Source organism: Octodon degus, unplaced genomic scaffold (genome assembly GCF_000260255.1).
Source record: "Octodon degus isolate 3935 unplaced genomic scaffold, OctDeg1.0 scaffold00146, whole genome shotgun sequence".
Lineage (NCBI taxonomy): Eukaryota > Metazoa > Chordata > Mammalia > Rodentia > Octodontidae > Octodon > Octodon degus.
Window position 1 is genome coordinate 7,275,882 of NW_004524722.1, and position 21,017 is coordinate 7,296,898.

General features: G+C 47.8%; 1 protein-coding gene across 1 annotated transcript in view; it reads left to right on the top strand.

The window, feature by feature from the left end:
• The window catches only part of LOC111812849 (dynein heavy chain domain-containing protein 1-like), a 28,097-nt gene that overhangs the window by 3,944 nt on the left and 3,136 nt on the right, over nt 1-21,017 (top strand). Inside the window, exons 3-18 of the mRNA XM_023702068.1 lie at nt 5,354-5,667; nt 6,409-6,971; nt 7,159-7,367; nt 7,531-7,771; nt 7,842-7,944; nt 12,724-12,873; nt 13,121-13,303; nt 13,418-13,849; nt 14,031-14,490; nt 17,813-18,127; nt 18,295-18,447; nt 18,573-18,751; nt 18,911-19,846; nt 20,011-20,197; nt 20,408-20,530; nt 20,786-20,987. Of these exons, the coding sequence (XP_023557836.1) occupies nt 5,354-5,667; nt 6,409-6,971; nt 7,159-7,367; nt 7,531-7,771; nt 7,842-7,944; nt 12,724-12,873; nt 13,121-13,303; nt 13,418-13,849; nt 14,031-14,490; nt 17,813-18,127; nt 18,295-18,447; nt 18,573-18,751; nt 18,911-19,846; nt 20,011-20,197; nt 20,408-20,530; nt 20,786-20,987 (4,750 nt within the window). The remainder of the gene's footprint in view (nt 1-5,353; nt 5,668-6,408; nt 6,972-7,158; nt 7,368-7,530; nt 7,772-7,841; nt 7,945-12,723; nt 12,874-13,120; nt 13,304-13,417; nt 13,850-14,030; nt 14,491-17,812; nt 18,128-18,294; nt 18,448-18,572; nt 18,752-18,910; nt 19,847-20,010; nt 20,198-20,407; nt 20,531-20,785; nt 20,988-21,017) is intronic.

Sequence of the window (21,017 nt, forward strand, 5' to 3'; positions counted from 1 at the left end):
GGGGAGGAGGGGAAGGGAGGGGAGGAGGGAGGGGAGGAAGGTGAGAAGGGGAATGAGGGGGGAGGAGGAGGGAGAGGAGGGGGAGGAAGAGGAGAGGAGGGGGGAGGAGGAAGAAGAAGCAGGGAGAGGAGGGGGAGAAAGGAGGAAGAGGGGGAGCAGGGAGAGGAGGAGAAAACGGAAGCTGGCCATAGGAAAATAGAAAAGGACATAGTATATATGGAGTAACAACATTAAGTATGAGAGTTTAAAAAAAAAAAAGAATGAGAGTTAATTTTTCCATTGGAAACAATGGATTCCAGATGACAGCAGAACATCTTTAAACAACTAAAAGAAAAAAGAACACTTGTTAACTTAAATTTTTTTATCTAGAAAATAAATATTTCAAAAAAATAAATAAAAATTAAAAAAAGAAAATATTTCAGACACATGTAAGATAAGACAGCTCATTTCTGCTAGAATTTCACTCTAGTACATGGTAAATGGTAGGGAAATCATGGAAATTCCTATCTACAAAAAAGAATAAAAACATCAAAAATGGTAAATATGCGAGTACACATAAATGATTAATTTTTTTCCTGTAATTTCCTTAAAAGACAACAGATAGTTTAAAGCAAATAATAATAATAATAATAATAATAATAATAATAATAACATTTTCAGGTGAATTGGTAATGTAGGTAGAAGTAAAAGAGTAAAATCAGAATGTAAAGAAAAGGTAAATTGAATTATGTATTGTTTATTTCCTATGTTTGTGAAATGGCAAATTTAAGTATTAAGTAGGAAGAATGAAGTAGGAAGTAGGGAAGGTGTGAAGAGACATATTGCTTCCAAAATTATTTAGGTAGCAAGGCATATTATGCGGGCAAGGTGGCATATGCCTATAAACTCAGTACTCGGAGGCTGAGGCAGGAGGACTGCCATGAGCTCAAGCCAGACTGCGTGACATATGGAGACCCTATGTCAAAAGGAGGAAAGAAGGCATATTACTAACCATAGAAAAGTCACTAAATAATAAATGATAAAGAGTAACTAAAGAGTCAGTAAATACAGTGAGATATTAAAAAATATTAAGTTGTAAAAAAGGAGCCAATACTGTTGCAAAGATATAAGAATAGAAGAAACATAGGACACACTATAATGGACATTAAATGAAGAAAATTAAGGGCTGGGGAGGTAGCTCAGTAGAATAAGCACTTGCCTGGCAAGTGCAGGGTCCTGAGTTCAATCCCCCAAATCCCCAGTACTGGAGAAAAAAAGAAAGAAAGAAAGAAAGAAAATCAATAATTATATTAAATGTGAATGGACTAAAGCTCCAAATAAAAAAGAACATTGTCAGAGTAGATTTAAAAAAAAAAAAAATTAAGACCTAGCTATACACTAAGAGATTCACTTTAATGTAAAAATTATAGGGCTGGGGAATGTAGCGTGAAGTAGTAGAATTTTTATTTAACTGTGTGAGGCCCTAGTTTGATCCCCAGTACCAGAAATACATAATAAATAAACACAGATAGATTAAAGGGTCTTTTAAAAATTATTTATTTATTTTTTAATGTACTTTAGTACAGGGTCTTACAAGTTCTCACTACATAGATCAGATTCACTGATCCTCCTGTCTTCAGCCTCCCAAGCGCTGGGATTACAGGCGTGAGCCACCACGCCCAGTCTCAATGGCTGTCTCAGCACACCCTGGAGGCGGGGCCAGCACCGAACTGGTGACTGCGTTGCCTAAGCAGGCACTTTAATCCACTGAGCTATCTGGCTGGCCCAATAACAGAGCAATTTAAGCTATCTCACAATGAAAACATTCAATTCCTCAGGAAGACTTGAAAGTTCTAGAACAGACAAATATATGAAGAAACTAGTGGAAAACAGCAAATACAAAAACACAGTGTGAGATGTAATACTCCTTTCTCAATAATTAATGGAATAGTTGCAAGGAAGTAAAAGCTTGACAAGTCCCACAACCACACCGATCTTTTCAGAACATTATGCCCACCAAGCGCTAAATGTACTGGTTTCCAAGTGCAAGGGTGTTACAGTTTATACCTAGATGTCCTCATGCGTTCATAGGAGGTATGTACTGGTTGATACATTGTGTCAGCTTCAGAAGTTTAAAAGTTTAATTAAGTGACTCAGCAGAGAAGCAGGATTCTTTGTAAACATCCTCATCCTGTGCAGGGGGAGGACATGGACCTTGTGTGAGTTCTATACTCCCAGCCTCAGGGTAGCTTGTTTGTAATTTAAGGAGGGCAGAGAGGCTGGCTAGAAGGCCCAGCTGGTGTCCTTTCCTTTGCTCTTCACTGTTTTCTGCTACCATGAACTGCTGCTCTCTGCCATGTACCACTCTGCCTGGGAGCCAGCAGAGTATAGACTGAAACCTCCACAAACTATGAGCTAAATAATTTTGGGTGTTGGGTATTTTGTCCCAGCAATAAATAAAAATAACTGACACAGGGAGCTTTTGGAAGATGATGAATCACAGGGCCTTACTCCAGGCATGAGGTCTGGTTCCTCCCCGTCCCCCCCTTGCTCCCGCTGCTTGTTTGTGAGCTTCTCTTCTCCGCCATGCCTTGCTGGCTTGGAGCCAGTGTAGGCAATGAAACAGAGCCAAGGCAAACCTCTCCTCTTTGAAGCTGTGGTTGTCCGGTATTGGGTTTCAGTGACAAGAAAAATGACTAAGGCAAGCAGTATTCACCAAACTAGGCACGTGCTGGCTAAAGAAATAAATCTCAACCAAATTCAAAGGTGTAAAGTTTTAGAGTATATTCTTTGATCGTGGTAATAAATAAAAATCAGCAACAGTATGATACCTAGGAAATGTCCATTGATTTTTTTTTCTGTATTTTAGTGAAGGGTCTACAGAGTGTTCAGGGTCTCAGTACTAGATTGGACTCAGTGATTCTTCTGTCTACAGCCTCCCAAGTGCTGGGGTTACAGGTGTAGGCCACCATGCCCAGTCTCAATCACCATTTCAGTGCACCCCAGGGGCAGGGCTGGCACAGCAGGCCCAGGGATCAAACTCCTGGGCCCTGGGCCCGCTTGCAGGCACTTTAATCCACTGAGCTATTTGGCTGACCCTTCCAAATCAACACTTCTAAATTGCTCCTGCATCAGAAAAAGGTAGAGGAGCTGGGAATGTAGCTCAGTGCCGGAGAGCTTGCCTAGTATAGGAGAGGCCCTGGGGTCAACTCTCAGTGTGGAGGGGGAAAAAAGCTACAAGAGAAAGAAGAAAATATTTCAAACTGAATAATAATGAAAAACATTAAGATTTATGGGATGCGCCTAAAGTAGTTCTTAGAGAAAGGGCTATCGCATTAATGCCTGTTGTAGCTTGTGTCTAGATGTCCCTCAGAAGCCTTGTGCAGTTTTAGATGGACCAAAGCCATCTAGAGGCAGAGGTGACTGACTCTAGAGCGTGTGATTGATGGTGGTACAATGCTGGGTTTAAGGGTGCTGGGATTACCAGTGGGTGATTGCTGGATTGGGCTGGAACCACCCTAATTCCAGCAGCCTGGATAGAGTAAGAGGCAGAAAGACACTGTTAAGAGTTGGTTGACTTTTGCTGTCTTTTGCCTCCATGAACTGTTGCCCTTCCGCCATGTCCCACCCTGCCTTGGAGCCAGCAGTTATGGATTGAAACCTCCACCAACTGTGACCTAAAGGAACCTTTCCTCCCTTAACTTTGGGTGTCGGATATTTTAGAGAAAAGTACCTGAAACGATGCCTGTAACAGAAGTGTATGGAGTAAATGACCTAAATCTTCAGCTTAAGGGCCTAAAGAAAATAACAGGTTAAACCCAAGGCAATTAGAAGGAAACAAAATAGACCAAAGTGGAAATCAGTGAAATAGGGGTCTGGGAGATAGCTCAGTAGATAGAATAAGCACTTCCCTGGCAAGTGCAAGGGCCTGAATTCAATCCCAGGTTCCTCAAAAAAAAAAAAAAAAAAAAAAAAGAAAGAAAGAAAAGAAAAAAGAAATCAGTGAAGTAGAAAAATACATAAATTATAGAGACCAGCAATAGTTGGTTTACAGCTTCCTAGCAAGCTAGTCAAAAAATAAACAGGAAAACACATTTCAATGTTAAGAATGAAGGAAGGGCCAGGGAGATGGCTCAGTGGAATAAGCGCTTCCCTGGCAAGCGTAAGGCTGTGAGTTCAATCCCCGGTTCTGCCAAAAAAAAGAATGAAGGAAGTTTTATTGAAGATATTTAAAAAGGTAACAAGAAGACTGAAAACAGGAGAATGACTACAAGTCCAATCTGTGTAGTGAGACCCTGTAGGCCCTGTTCTAAAATACATAAAATAGTAAATAAATAAATAGGTAACAAGAAGATTATGAAATAATTTGGTAACTTAGATGAAATGGATGGAAGCTTGCAAAACACAACTTACCCAAGCTTAACTTGAAATAGAATAAAAATGAATAGCTAGAAGTGAAAGCCTTGAATCAACAATATTGAATGTTTCCAGTCTCAGAGCCTTTCAAAGTTAGATTATATATGGTATATATGGTTTCAGCTTTTTAGCTGAAAACTAGCTTTTACTTTTTCAGTACATTGACATGTAAACACTTCCCCATTCATTTTGTGAGGCTATCATAACCCTAATAATACACTTTGGGAAAAGGCATTTCAGGGAAAGAAATTATAAACCACTATCTTTCATTAATAGAAATAAAAAATAAGTCCTCGGTGAAATATTACTAAATAAAATTCAACAACATGACTAAATGAGGTCTTTCCCAGGAATGCAAAATTGACTCTACCTTCCTGGTGGCGACACCTGTAATCCCAGCACTCGGAAAGCTGAGGCAGGAAGATCACTGCAAATTCAAGGCTACCCGGGCTACATTGTGAGTTCAAGGCCAGTGAGTTTAAACAAAACCAAAACCAAACAAAAACTAAGAATGTGGAGGGCAACTTTCTAAATCTGATGAAGGTAAAGCTACAGGTAATTATGTTCTTAAAGTCTGAGCGGAAGCTTGTAACCCTACTGCCTCAGCCTTCCAGAGTGCTGCGAGAGCAGGCATGTGCTACCATGCCTGGCCTTTAAACAGAGTTTTTGAGGTGTAGCTGTGATCTAACCTGTACTCTTTGACTAAAGTGAATGCCATTTTGCTTTCCAAATGTTGCTGTAGCATTCATTTTCTTTTGGCTAATCAATAATTGTTCACAGAGGTAGGATCTGAATGAGAAGGGGAAGTAATGCCACATCCCAACCCCTCTGATGCACAGAAGACTCCAGAGCTCTGTGCACGCTGGAGGCAGGGCCGGGAGAAGAGGCAGAGGTGCAGGGAACACTCCCACGTACGCTTGTACACCCTCACCGCTAGTCTTCATGCCCTGCCCCACAGATGCGGAGAATAGCTGCCAGCCGGTGCTGGAGACTCTGCGACAGGCCATGGACGGCACAATGTATGCCCCCAGCACACTGGAACTGCAGAACCTGCATCCTGCAGTCAACTTCCTTGCCACCACCACAGTGCCCGGAGGCTGTGGGCGCCCAGTGTGCCCGCGCCTCTTTCGACTCTTCACAGTGCTGGCCCTGGGCAGCATGACGCAGGCTACCCTGCTGAGCAGGCACACACCCAGCATCCAAGCCTGGCTCGAGCGATTTCCCTCAGTGGAGCAGGTGGGCATTCTGGGGAAAGCCCTGGTGCAGGCCTCGGTGAGTGCCTGGGAGGCTATGTGCCACTGCTTCATGCCTTCGCCCCTGCACCCACACTACCGTTTTTCTCTGCACTCTGTGAGCCACCTCCTGGGAAGCCTGCAGCTACTGCCTACTAGAGTAGGCACCCAAGTGCTTGAAGACTGTTTCTTTGACAAGGAGCACTTGTACCGGGTGTCTGGGTTGCGTGGCACTTACCTCACTATTATGATGACCATGCGCTGCATGTTGCGCCTTTGGTTGCATGAGGCACAGAGAACATTTTGTGATCGGCTGGACAGCCCCAGGGAACGCGCCCATTGTGCTAACGTGCTCCTAGGAATAGCCCAGAGTGTCTTCTGCCATGGGCCAGGGCCCCAGCACTTGGGCAAGGACCACGAGGAAGAGGAGGAGGAGGAAGAGGAGGAGGAGGAGGAGGAGCTGGTACCTGAAGTGGAATCAGAGGGAGAGCTGGCCCAGTGGGAAGACTTAAGTAACAGTGACACAGAGGAGGAAGAGGACCTGTATGGCCTTCAGGCCCCCACAAGCTCATACTCCAGTGATCCAAGTCAAGTACCATCCATAAAGAGAGTAAGCAGGGAGCCTAGGGAGAGCATAAATCACAAGGCAGAGCAGGGAGAAAGCAGAAGGACTTCTAGCTGTAGGCTCCAGTCAACAGAATCCACCACGTGGTGGCAGAAGGCAGGCCAGATGGACGCAGTTGCACCCTTATTGCTACCAGTACTACTACTCCGTCCCAAGGAAAAACCCTCAGACCTGGTCTTCTGTCAGGAGTTGATACTTGGGTCCAATTCTGAGGGCCCCAACTTATATCTAGAACGACAGTGGGGGAGTTTGGAAGAGCAGCTGGCCACTTCAGCTGCTCAGCTGAGACTCAGCCCCCACCTGGTGCGGAGCCGCCCCATGGTCCAGCATGTGGCCCGCCTGGTCCGGGTGCTGGCCAGGCCCCGGCAGCATAGTCTACTGCTCTCAGGGACTCTGGGTACCGGGCGCCACGTGGCTGTCACGCTGGCCACAAGTGTTTGCCAGGCCCGCCTCTTCCACCTGCCAGCTGGGCCCGAGGAGGCCATTCTCCAGTGTCTACGAGATGCCAGCTGGGATGCTGGAATGTTAAGCCACCCAGTGGCCCTGCTGGTGCCAAAGAGTATGGATCTCACTACTCTTGATCGGCTGGTGGCCCTGGCAACCACAGGCAGTTTCCCTGACCAGTACACACAGGCAGATTTGGACAGCATTGAAGAGCATCTCCCCAGGGAAAACCTTGGTATCAAATCTAACATTAAGAAGGAAGTGCTGTTGCAAAGGTAAGAGACAAAACCCCGTACCTGAGCCTGCTCTGCTGTTACTCCGTCCTGGCCACTAGGACAAAATAAAGCCCATGGGTTATCACGAGGGCTCAGAAGATGAGGGCCGAGGGGCCAGGGTTGCACCTGGGGCCTAGATGGGCAAATGGGTCAAGAAAAAAGACAGCAGCTGAGTTCTTGTCCATAGGTTCTACCAACAAGTATGTAGCCACTTGCACATGTTCTTCCTGGTTGAAGATGGCCAGGCCTCAAAGAAGCTGCCCTCTACAGTTTTTCTGAGGCTCCTTCAACTGACCACTACCAACATTGACCACTATGAGTCTTGGGACCAGGCTTCCCTGGTACGAGTGGCCCAGCACCACCTGCACGGTGCTGAAAGCCTACCTCTTGGTGATGGTAAGGGCCCTTTTCACCTGTCCTCACCACTCATCTCGACTGGGTTCTGAGGAGGGTTTTACCGTGGCAAGTCCTCTCTCCTTTTCTGTCTCTCTCAGCTTCCTTCACATTTTCTACCCTCTTTCTTAAGCTAGGAGCGGGTACCTTCCTTTCCCATTCCCAGAAGCTCACAGCCAGGCTAAAGCCAAGTCCATTGCAGGATCCTTCAAGTGCCCAGACCTCCAGGCCTCAGTTCCCAGTGTGGCTAAAGCCATGGCTCTCATCCATCTTTCTGCTGCCTACTACCATGAGCACTTGTGTCCTGTGTTGCCACTTGTCACCCCTAAGACCTTCTTAGACTTCCTAGATACTTTCCTGCTGCTGCAGCAGAAGATGATCCAGCAGATAAAGACAAGAGCAAAGATGTAAGTGACCCCATTCCTGCCACTTACTGCCTGCCTTCTGGGGTCTGCTCACTGGCACCTGTGCCCCCAGGATCCAGAATTCCCTGGAGAACCTGCGGGTTCTGGTGGAGCAGCATAGGATCCACACCAGCCTGGTCATCAACTTGGAGCAGCAGCTAAAAGACTCCCAGAAGGTAAGGGGAAGACTGGGGGACCTACGTAGGTATATCAGAAAGAGCGAGAGGGTACTGGGGAGGTGCCATCCAGAGTGAACTCCAGCTCGTGTTTTTCCTACAATAATCCTTTCCCTTGGGGGTCTCTATAGCCCTTACCACCTTTAAAGCTCAGGCTCAGGCTAAGGATATAGCTCAGCGGCATAAGTGCCTGCTTGGTAAATGCAAGGCTGGAGTTCAATCCCCAGTACTGCCAAAAAAGGAGAAGGAGAAGGAGAGGAAGAGGAAGAGGAAGAAGAAGCTGCTGCTGCTGCTGCTGCTGAGGGTTATGAAAATTAATTTGGGGCTTGGGAGATAGCTTGGCTGTGTAAGCACCTGCTTGGCAAGAGCAAGGATCTGGGTTTGATCCCTGGTTCCACATTCCATGCCAGCCCCAGAGCCCTGGGCATGCTATGCTGGCCACTGAAACAAGGTGTGGTCATGCATACCTGTAATCCCAGCACTGGAGAGGCTGAGACAGGAGGATCACTATGAGTCCAAGCTGGCTAGCAAGACCCTGTACCCAATGAATAAATAAATAAATAAATAAAAGATGTTTTTAAAAAGTATAAAGCTCAGGCTCAAAAGTTTCCCAGGACAAGATTGATTTTTATAAATCAATATGATACCCAGGCCAGGGAGATAGCTCAGTAGAATAAGCTCTTGCCTAGCAAACACAGGGTCCTGAGTTCAATCTCCAGTACCGCAAAAAAATCAATCAATCAATCAATATGATACCCAACTGCCTGCCTGTGGTGGCTCCTGGTGCCTCGACAATGTGAAAAGTCAATCTGTGCCCCGGATCTCTGTGTCTCCCTGTGAGGGATGGGGTGGGGATTACAGTCTCCCAGTCAACTCTTTATCTGCTCCTGCCTCCTCTCTCGCTGCTAGATGGCTCATCTCTTATAGCCAAACTACTTCCTCTCCCCACTTTGGCTTGTACTTCTTTCTTCCAAAACACTACCAAATTGGTTGGGCATGGTCTCAATGGATTAAAGCACCTTGGGTAGACTCAGGGACTGGGGTTCAATCCCCAGGGTACTGTGCCGGCCCCACCACTGGGGCACACTGAGACAGCAGTTGAGACTGGGTGTGGTAGCACACACCTGTAATCCCAGAGCTTGGGAGGCTGAAAAGAGAAGGATCACTACAAGTCCGATCTGTGTAGTGAGACCCTGTACTAAATACATTAAAAAAACAAATGGCTGGGCATGATAGCTCATGCTTGTAATCTCAGTACTTGAGAGGCTGAGGCAGGAGGATCAGCATGGGTTGGAGGCTAGCCTGGGCTACTTCATAAGCTCAAGGCTAGTCTGGAAGGAAAAAAGAAAAAGCACCCAGAAAAGGTGTGACTCAGTGAATGATTATTTTAAAATTTCTATTATTGTAAAAGACACACTGCCATGAATTCCTCTCAAAATACTTTCATTCCAAGTCAAACACACATCTCATAGTTGTGGCCACCTTCTGAAGTCTTTTACAAGGTGAGATCAAAAGTATGGTGAATGCTACTGCAAAGTACCATGCAGTGGAAAGTCAGACTTCTAAGAATATTAGCATGTCCTCCTCTACCGTACTCACGGGATCTACACCTGACAGAGAGGCAGGCACGTAAAAGCAGGAGGATGTGTCTTCCTCCTCCTTACTTGGTGGACCTGGTACTGTGTGACTGTTGCCTCTTCACCAAAATCAAAAGTGATCATGAAAATGTTTTGGTGGGGCCTGCTTCTTAGCTCAGTTGTTTAAGCGCCTGTTCATGCAAACACAGGCGCAGGGGACCTCAGTTTGATCCCCAGCTCCACATGCCTTACCAGACCTGCCTGTAAGGCAGCCTGAGCCAGAAAAAAAAAAAAAAAAAAAAAAAATCCTTAAGTGTTGGCCAAATAGCTCAGTGGATTAAAGCACCTGCAAACAGGTGCAGGGGCCAGGTGTTCAATCCCTGGGCCTGCTGTGCCAGCCCCACCCCCAGGGTGCGCTGAGACAGCAATTGAGACAGGGTGTGGTGGTGCATGCCTGTAATCCCAGCTCTTGGGAGGCTGTAAACAGGCGGATCACTACTAGTCCAATATAGTAGTGAGACCCTGAACACCCTGTATACCCTTCCCTAAAATACAAAAAAAGGAAGAAAGAGAAAGAAAGAAAGAAAGAAGAAAGAAAGAAAGAAAGAAAGAAAGAAAGAAAGAAAGAAAGAAAGAAAGAAAGAAAGAAAGAAAAAAGAAAGATGTGTTTGGGTTTTGTTTGTTTGTTTATTTTGGTACCAGGGATTGAACTTGGGACCTTGTGCTTGCCAGGGAAGCATTTATGCCACGGAGCCATCTCCATGGCCCATGAAAATGGTTTGAATTGGTTTTGGACATCAAGGCAGCTACAACACAACTAAAGACACCCAGGAAAATGACTCCCAGAACTGCTTCAGAAAGTATCAAAAACAATAATACAAGAGTGTACCTGTGAGGGGGGGGGGCGGGATTTGACAGGGATCATCCCAATGTTTTGGAGTTTTCTTTTTTTTGGCAGAACCGGGGATTGAACTCAAGCCCTTGCGCTTGCTAGGGAAGTGCTTATTCTACTGAGCTATCTCCCCGGCCCCTAGTATTCCTTGAATTTGGACTGGGTGGATTGATATGTTCTTTTTTTTTTTTTGCAGAACCAGGGATTGAACTCAGGCCCTTGCCAGGGAAGCACTTATTCTACTGAGCCATCTCCCCGGCCCCCTTGGGGTTTTCTTTGAGAAAAGTTCTTGCTATACAATTCAGCTGGCTTTGAGCTCACTATGTAGCCCCAGCAGGCTTGCGGGGATCCTGTGTCCCCCTGAATGCCGGGATCACACATGTGGGCCACTGGCCTGGCACGCAATGTATCTTTTACTGTTTTTGATACTTTTTTTTTTTTAATATTTTTAATTTTTTTTTATTTACGTGTGTGTGTGTGTGTGGCCAGCTCAGCCCACCAAGGGGCGGGGCTGGCTGGCATGTGGTGCTGGGGGATTGAACCGTGGTCCCTGTGCTTTGCTAAGCTTGTTCTAAGTAGGTGCTTTAGACCACTGAGCCATCTCACCAGCCCCTACTGTGATACTTTTTAAATTTTAAACATTCACTATATTTTTACATCATACCTTGTACACAAGTACAAGTACACTGTACACTGTTGTGTACAGTGAAGAAATTGAGATGGAGATGGTGAAAACTCACACAAAGCAAAAAAGTAGAAATATAGTTACCTGGTAGACTACTAAGGACCAGTGTCCTAATTTCCTTGTCCGCCCTCTTCCACTGGATGTTTCCCAGTGACCAACTTTATTCTTCCCTTTCATATCTCAACAGTTGGTCTGTAATGTTATTCAGACTCAACCATTCCATTTCTTCCTTCAAAGCAGTTTTTTCCCAGCCAAGAGCCCAAATCTATCTATCTATCTGTCTATCTATCTATCTATCTATCTATCTATCTATCTATCTATCTATCTTTTATCTATCTTTTCTTCTTTCTTTCTTTCTTTCTTTCTCTCTCTCTTTCTCTCTCTTCTTTCTTTCTTTCTTTCTTTCTTTCTTTCTTTCTTTCTTTCTTTCGTTATATAGAGCAATCATGCTCTTCAAATAAGTGAATTACTTATGTCTGGCTAAAGCTGGTGGGGTGAGGGTAGTACTGCCTCCTGTATATACAGCCAAGTATTGGTTGGGGGGGTGGTCTTCATGCCTCCTGCAGCTAAATTCACTCAGTTACAAGTGTTTTCTCAAGTTAAAGAGAAGTTTTATTTGGTTTGGTTTGGTTTGAACACAAGGAACTTTGAAATACAATGTTGTAGGGGCAACAAGATAGCTCAGAGGACTAACTGCCTGCTTAGGCAAGTGCAGGGACCAGGGTTCAATCGCCAGCACCACACGCCATGCCAGCCCCCTTAGTCTGGATGTGGAGGCGCACACCTAGGATCCTAGCGCTGGGTGCTAGGGAGGCTGAAAACAGGAGGATCACTATGTAGTAGTGACACCCTGCACCAAATACATGGAGAGAGAGAGAGAGAGAGAGAGAGAGAGAGAGAGAGAGAGCCAGCCAGCCAGCCAGCCAGCCAGCGTGGGCTACATAATGAGACCCTGTCTCAAACAAATGAACAAAATTTTTGGACTGACCTTTTTTTTTTTTTTTTTTATGGTACCAGGGATTGAACTCAGGACCTTGTATTTGCCAGGCAAGCACTTACTCCACTAAGCTATCTCTCCAGCCCCTACAAACAAATTTTTTAAAAGAGTGAGAATGAGTATATATGGAAGAGATTAAAGGAATAAGAGAACATTGAGAGGTCAGGTAGGAAGCTACAAAGGTCAGAACAGAGATCCTGAGTGCAAGTGATAAATGTGGATTGTGGGGGTGACTATGAAAGAAATTTAGGAGCTGTAATTAAAAGCCCTCAATGGGCTGTGGAGATAGCTCAATAGAATAAGCACTTGCCTAGCAAGGGCAAAGTCTTGAGTTCAATCCCCAGTACATAAATAAATAAATAAATAAATAAATAAATAAATAAATATTAATTAAAAAAGACCTCAGAAATGGCCTAGGTTTGGGGGAATAGAAGACATGGGGAGGGGGAAGGACTGGAAATGTAGATCAATATGAGGGTTCTGAGTTCAATTGCCAGTATTGAGAAAGAAGGAAAGAAATAAAGAAAAGAGAAGGAATAAAGGATGACAGAGGAAGGAACTGAGAAAGGTTAGCTAGAGAGGGTGGACAAAGCTTAAGGTGAACACAGGATATGATCTCCCTTCACAGAACCTCAACCTAGCCCAGCAGCAGCTAGAGCAGAGCAAGCTTCTATACAAGCAGCAGCTGTCAGAGTGCCGACATCAGGAGAGCCTCACTGAGACCCTGGTCAAGCAGCGGGATGCCCTGCAGGCTCAGCACCAGGCTTTCCTGGAGCAGGTTGGTCCTTCCTCCACCTACCCCACACTGCTGCTGTCTTGGGAGAGGACAGCCCCTTTGCAGGATGCACTAGGAGAGGATGAGGTGCTGGTGGAGTCTCTGGGGAGAATGGGCAAAGGGCACAGTGTGGCTCAGGGAGTGCCCCTCATGAGGCCTCCTGGGGGAAGATGCTCCCTTCTGGAAACACCTTGAAGAAAAAGCAGAGCATCTCAGGAGCCTGCTGCAGCGTGCACCTCTCCTCACTTAGATGGGCAAGGCGTTCATGGGTCCTTTGAGCCAGCTGAAGGTGGCTGACTTTGAAGAGATACGGAGCTACCGAGCACCCCCGGAGTCTGTAGTGCGGGTGACTGATGCACTGTGTGACCTGTTCCACTGTGAAACTGGCTGGGCCAGTGCCAAGCAGCTTTTATGCACTGAGGACTTTTATCAGGTAGCGCAAAGGAAGGAGTACAAGAGAGGCCTGCCAGGGCGACCGGGCAGGGCTGGAGTGTCGGTGGAGCTCCGAAGCATCGCATCTTCCCCTCTCCCCTCACATATCCTCCAGGAGCTGGTGTTCTTCCCCAAGGAGAAGATGACCGACGCAGAGCTGATAAAATTGAACCACGCTCTGAAGGCTCCAGGTATGAGTGACACAGCCCTGCGGACAGTCAGTCCGCCCGCAGCAAGCCTGGTGAACTGGCTCTGGGCCGTTCTGCGCTATGGGATGGCAAAGCGCCGGGAGCGGCCCACAGGCCTCCTGCTGCGGCAGGTGGATGCCATCCTGACTCGGGAGCAGGCCCGCCTAGGCCACTACCAGTTGCAGGCCCAGGAGAAGCTGGAGGATATTTTGACGTGGACTAAGAAGGTGAAGGATGCCCACGCTTTCCACAGTCAAATGCTGGGAACACTCACCCTGGCACAGTGTGGCCATTATAAAAAATGGCCGGTGAGGCCTGCGCTAATCACGCCCATGCACACTTGGACTACACAGCTGCAGGTATCCGGCCCCCTCCCAGACACCCCCCTCCTGGTTCATTTACATCCTGCCTCGTGCTCCCAGTTCCCTCACCCCGCTCTCCTCACCGTCCTGGCCACCATTCCCTGCTCGCTTTCCTTGTCAGACCCTCTTCTGTCCGCCCTCCCCGGCCTATATACTTCTGCTCTTCCCTCCACATCAGAAATTGAGGGGACACTGCTTGACCGTGTTTGGAGATGCTCTTGTGTGTTCAGCTGCTGTTGTCTACCTGGGTCCCTTCCCACCACCACGGCGCCAGGAGCTCCTAGACAAGTGGCTGGCCCTGTGCAGGGGTTTTCAGGAGCCCCTAGGCCCAGATGACGTGGCACAGGCACTGAAGCAGAAGCAGAAACCTGTCATCATGCCACCAAAGACTCCCCTGCTGCCCACACGCTTTCCCTTCAGCATTCTGTCCTTACTGAGCTGTAGTTCTGAACAGCACCAGTGGGACCGAGACCTGAAGCCCCAGGTGAAGTCAGCTCGCCTGGCAGGCCTGCTCCTGCGAAGCAGCACCCACTACCATAGTTGCCGTTGGCCTCTGCTGCTGGATCCCAGCAACCAGGCCCTCATGTGGTTGAGCCCACTGCCTCTGGTTGAGGACAGGTGCTTGGCATCAGCCAAAGGTAAGGCAGGGGTGGTAATACCATGCTTCGGGTGACTCAACATCTGGGGTCTTCCTTTCCATAGTAGAAATACTGAATTTTTGTAGCTAGGATATCCTAGATTTTATCAGCCTATCCTATATTAATGAATTTGGAGCGCCGGCCAAATAGCTCAGCCGATTAAAGTGCCTGCAAGCAGGCACAGGGGCTGGGGGTTCAATCCCCGGGCCTGCCATGCCAGCCCTGCTCCTGGAGTGCTGAGACTGGGCATGGTGGAGCATGCCTGTAATCCCAGCTCTTTGGAGGCTGTAAACAGGAGAATCACTACAAGTCCGATGTAGTAGTGAGACCCTGAACACCCTGTAGACCCTTCCCTAAAATAAACAACACCAAAAATAAATAAATTTGGTCCAATGTGCTTTTCTTGGCCTATAATGCAATGATCCTGATTGTACATGGGTGACCAAAATCCATGCTCTTCCACTTTCCTGGTCTGCTTGGCTCTCCTGGAAACCTTGCTCACAGCCCAGAGTCCTTACTGCTCAGTTTATCCAATGCTGAGAATTCCAAGGGAACATTTTTACTGAGTATTCTTGGATCATCTTAGTGGTGTGTTGGAAGACACATTTCCTAGGAGAAGGAAGAGAGTGTGTTTATTTCCCAGAAGATGGAATTTAGGGGACTAAACAAGTGAGGAAAATGTGACCTTATTTGGGAAAAAGTCTTAACAGATGTAATGAAGTCCAGAACCTTGAAAGGAGATCACCCTGTACATTATGTAAATGGGCTCTACGTCCCATGATAAGTATCCAGAAAAGACGGCCATGGGAAGGAAGGCTGACGTGAGAGTTATGTGGCCACAAGCCAAGCGCACCTAGAGGCACCACTGGGTGGGAGAGGCAAGCCAGGAATCCCTCTTCGAGGCTCACCAACACCTTGACTTCTGCCTTCTGGCCTCCACAACCATGAGAGAATAGGTCTCTGTTGCTCTAAGTTTGTGATAATTGGCCCTGGAAATTAATAGACATGTCACAGTTGCAAGATGTCTGCTGCCTTAAGTAAAAAACCTTCCAGAAGCCTGAATTGTCAAATGTGGTAGGCAGAATTTTGGGCCCTGCGACCTTTGCCTTCCAGTATTACTCTCTTGATCATGTTATATTATATGATACACAAGACTTCGGAGATATAATGAAGTTACTAATCAATTAACCTTAAGATAGAAATAGATTATCCTGCATTATCTAGGTGGTTTCCATGTAAGTGAGTGAGACTTTCAAGCAGGAAAGAAAAGCCAGGCATAGTAGCTCGTACCTACAATCCCAGGCCTCTGGGAGCCTGAAGCAGGAGGATCCCAAGTCCAGGCACAGCCTGGGAAATTTAGCAATTCAGTGAGATCCTGACTGAAAAAAAAAAATTTTTTTTTTATTTAAAAGCTGGAGATATAGTTTAATCCCCAGTACAAAGGGAGAAAGCAGAAGAGAGGAAAGAAATCATGAAAGTTTAAGGAATTTTTTTTGGGTTTTTTTTTTTTTTTTTTCTACTTCAGGCTGCCTTAAGGGCAGGTCTGGTACAGCTTCTGGAGCTGGGAATCAAACCGTGGTCCTATGAACCTGCCTGCCTTTACCTGTGTTGTGCTTTAAATAACTGAGCCATCTGGCAAAGCCCCTCACAAAAATATTTTTTTTGCTTTTATTTTTATTTTTATTTTTTGATAACAATAAAATTCTTCATAGGAAAATTTGCATGGGTTTAGGTACACAATTTCTGTACAAGTATAGGCAGACATCATCAGATTTGTACTATCACATACATATGTTATATTTATGTAGTATTTCAAAGCTTGTAGACCAAAAATGTTATTTTTTTTTCAATAATACACTGCATACATTCTTCCCAGTGGTTAATTGCTGTACAAGATGCAGACCTGTGATCCTACTTACAAACACCATTAGAACAAATCATTCTATTCATTAAGAGAATGCAACTATATATCTATCCCAACCACTTTGAATACACAGATACAACATGGACATTCATAGTTATATCCAAATTTCTTTAAGTTCTGTTGTTGAATATTATAGGTGTGTAAACTCAGCAAAATATTCTAAAAGAGTCCAGTAGCCCATAATAGCATTGGGTCTTCTGTTTAACTGGCAATGTCAGAAATTATTGACCTGAGTCCCCCACAGCTCAACCAACAACATGGCTTTACTTCCTATATTTCGTCTTCATACTTTTCTACTGGATGGTTAAGACCAAGGTAAAGCAGGACCTGCCCTCACAAAAATTTAAAATGCAAGAAACATTCAAAGAGCTGTGGCGGGTTCACAGATAGAAGGGGCCACAGGGCCACTGTGGGAAGGAAGTGAGCTCTGTCAGCAGCTGCCAAGAGCCAGGTGTGATGGTGCAGGCCTGGCGTCCTAGGGAGCTGGTGGGTGGGAGCAGAAGGGTTGCTTAGCCCAGGAAGACTTTGAAGCTAGCATGGGAAACATAGCAAGATGCTGTCTTGAAACAAAAACAAAAATAAAGCCTGGAAAAGTTCTCAAGCTGCATAGGAGCCCTGTAGCCCAGCTAACACCCTGATTTTAGCTCAATGAAACCCTGAGCACAGAAGCTGCCTTACCGGCAGAACTGCGAATAAATGGGCCTTCTTTCAAAGTGTTACATTTTTGCTAACTTCTAGCAAAAGATAATGAATGCACCACACTGCTGTCCTGGCAACCTCCACTTTCAAGAGACCCAAAGGTGGATCAGGGGAAGCGTTTATCTCTCGCAGCTCCTGCCCTGCAGTCCAGCTTTAGGCCATCCTGGGCAACAGAGCAAGGGGGAAAGGCGGAGAATGGCTGTTGATTAGCGAGCCATCTGTGTGCACCACACTCCCCATGACTTGGCTAATTCCACAATGGATGGCCTTTCCACTTAGAAACCACCACTGCAGCCACCAATTTCCACATTGCTGAGGCCTCTTTTAGTTGTTAGTGGCAGAATTAACTCAGGTAAAAAGGAGAAAGGCTTGGATTCTTCCAGCCATCCTCCAGGAAGGGCAGAAATGGAGCCAGTTTCAGAGAAGGCTAACCCTTCTGTGGAATTTAGAGCCACAACGCCAGCCAGCACTTACTGAGCACCCACTCTATGCCAACCCAAGTGCTGCCCATGTATCATGGCACCGAAGCTTCATGGTAGCCCTTTGAGGTCATCATTAGTATCAACTCGATTTTATAGATCAAAAAAGTACATGACAGAGTTTGAACAGCCTTCCTAAGCTGTCATCTTGCAGCCCTGCCTGCCCTTGCAGAGCACAGCCTCCCTCTGAGCTGTGTGTCCCTGCATCTCTCCCCCCCAGGCAAGGGCCCCACATGGGATCCAGACAGAGAGACCCAACAGGAGGCCTCCGGAGAAGATGATGATAATGAAGAGAGCTGTGAGGCTGAAGAGCAGCTGCAAGCACAGAAGGCAAAGGAATGGGGAAAGGAGGAAGAGGAAGAGAAAGAACATGTGGGGGAAGAGGAAGAAGAGGAAGAAAAGAATGAACATGAGCCAGGGAGTCAGGGGTTCAAGCTCGCCCTTGAGACTCAGTGTCCGCCTCCACTGTGCCTCAGTGTGCTTTCAGGCACTGACCCAAACTTGGGTCCTCGGCTCTGGGAGGCCGCTGCCAGTGGTGAGAATCGGTTCCCACCCACTGTGTCCCCATTGCACTGCCCCGGTTCAGTGATCTCACAGGCTCCTTATGCCACACTCTGAGCTCAGCTCTTACATCCCCCACTGTATTGGAGAATCTTTAGGGAACCTGGCGCTATGGGTTGGTTGTCCTGTTTCCCTTCACAGGGCAGCCTGTGCTCCTGACTAACGTGGAGCTGGGCCTAGGGTGCCCAGAACTGCAGCAACTGCTGCAGCGGGAACAGCTGGATCCACCACGGGTGCAGCCTGGCTTCTGTCTCTACCTGAGCACTACCCTGCCCCTCGATGCCCTCGGAAAAGGTGAGACCCAGAGGACAAGTGCTGATGTCTGCTCTGTGGGCACATTAGGCACCCAGTGCTTCATTCATCCTGGCCCAGAGCAGGCTCAAGGGAAGGAATTAAGCACATTTCTTGTGACGCCCAAGTGCTAGGTGGTGAACTGCTGAAGGGGCTGAATGTCCTGGATCTGGGCCTAAACTTGGAAATACTAGAAAACCAGACACTACATGAAGTCTTGTACAGAGAGTGTCCTGAGCTTGAGATCCGCTGGGAGGACCTAAAGGCCAGAGCCCTGGATGCCTGCGAGGCCATAGAGGCTAATGAGGTGCTTGGGGGCCCCACCCATGGACAGGTTGAGCATTGGAAGGGCACCGGTAGGGTGGGAGAGATGAGTGTAAATGTTTGGACACTGCGAGGAAGGGCCAGATCCATCCAAAAAAATCACTATGTGCAGGAACAGTTGCTGATGATGCTGCTGTTCCAGAATCCAAAGCATCGGAAACCCACCAAGTTTCTACGGGACATTGTGAGAGTCCAGGCAAAGATCTGTCAGATGCAGGCCGATTATGAGGAGCTGAAAGAACAGAAGCTGCAGGAGGTGGCATCGTGGGCACCCTACCAGCAGGTGGCTTGGCATGGAACAGCCATCGTAAAGACCCTCAGCACACTACAAAACTCACTGCCCTTTTTCCGTATGAGTGCAGAAAACTGGCTGGCAGCAATCAGACAGGCTCTGGATAGCATGAAGCTGCATGATGTACAGCACAGGAAGGACCTGGCCAGCCACTTGCTGCAGCTGAAAGCACACCTGACCCGCCAGCTGTTGGGCAGGGCCCTGACTGCCCTGGGACTAACACAGGTGCCCTTGGTGGGTGCCTTGGGTGCTGTGGCTCTGCTGCAAGTGGCGGAGGAAGCACCAAAGTTGGAGAGGCTGGCGCTCTGGCCTGGCTTGGCAGCCTCCCCTAGTATAGGCCCCTGGAAGTCAGTCCCTGGTGTCGTTCGGCCGGCCTGGCTTACACCGAGAACCTGGCATGAATGTGGGCTGTTAGAACTGTTGCCCCCATTCGTTGGGCTTCGGGCATCCCTGGCAGACCACTCCAGAGTTTGGCAGGATTACCTGTCACTGCATTCTACAGTGCTGGGCCCTGCACCTGGGCCCAGGTTTCAGTCCCTCAGCCTCCTCCAGAAGTTGATCCTGTGGCGCGTGCTACGACCCGAGAACCTAGCAGGTGCCCTCGCAGACCTTACCACCAGCCTCCTGGGCCGGCCTCTGGATGAGAGTCTGGGTGTTCCCAGCTTGCCCTTGGAACGAAGTCAGGCTACTCAGCCCATACTGATCTTGTTGCCACCACCTGGCCACCCCTCAGTCACCCTCCATCCTCTGACTGTCATCCAGAAACTTGCTCCCACGAATAAGCAGGTTTGAACCTTGCCTCTTGGCCACAGAGTGACTGGGACCCTGTGGGGAGGGGAAGAGGATGGGGACCCCACTCAGCATTCTTATATGGATCGTGGATTACAAAATTACATTAGGTGTCACCCTGAGACACTTTGAGTCACTACCACCTTTCTGCTGGTGCCCAGGGACAAAAGCATCTGCAGGTGATCGCCCTGGGCTCAGAGGCCTGGAACCCAGCCTCGGATGTGGTCAGCACCCTCCACCAGGCCATGCTGGAAGGCCAGTGGTTGGTGCTGGATAACTGTCATTTGATGTCCTGCTGGCCAAAGGAGCTACTGCAGCCCTTGCTGGGGCTCTTGGATGGAGCCGAGGGTAAGTGTGCTGCCTAGAGGGGGTTCTAGTATCTGAACCTGCGCTTGGCCTTGAGCTTGAACTCTTTGGACCTTGGACTGATCCTCTCACGGCAAGTCTGTCCCCTGGGCCCTGTGTCTGACACCTGCTCTCCCAGTCTTAAGTGTGATGCCCAAACCGATGTGTGACCAATGATCTGAGGGCTCATCTCAGCCTCTTCTCACACCCTAGTGGTCTCAGACCCGGAGCAGGCTTTGCTTTCAGCTCCAGCCGAAAGCAGGAATGTGACCACCGTGCACAGAGATTTCCGTCTATGGCTTATTGCACCTGCAGAAGCCAGTGCTTCATTGCCAGGTGCGGAACATATCCCCTATCCCCCAATGCTCTCTTAAACTGGAGGGGCAGGTGTGGTGGCACAAGCCTGTAATCCCAGCACTCAGGAGATAGAAGCAAAATTGTTGCAAGTTCAAGGCCACCCTAAGTTATGCAGTGAGATCAAGGTTGGCCTGAACTACATACTGAGACCCTAACTCAAAGAAACAAAAACAAAAAACTGGAGGAGGGAAGGTGACTGTGTAGTGCTGACTCAGCACTCCCCTTCCTTCCCAGCGGTGCTGAGTCAGCACTCCATGCCTGTTTTCTGGGACCAGTCCCTGGAGCTGGGTCACGTCTTGATCCACAGTCTGGAGCTGGCCCAGCAAGGAGTGCACATCCAAGGCCCTACCCGGGTACTGCCTCTACTGCTCCTGCACGGGCTCCTGCTGCACCGGCAGCTCTATGGGGCGAGGCTGCAGGCACACCGGGGGCGCTGGTGAGCTGCCGCCTGGCGGGGGTGGGGGGG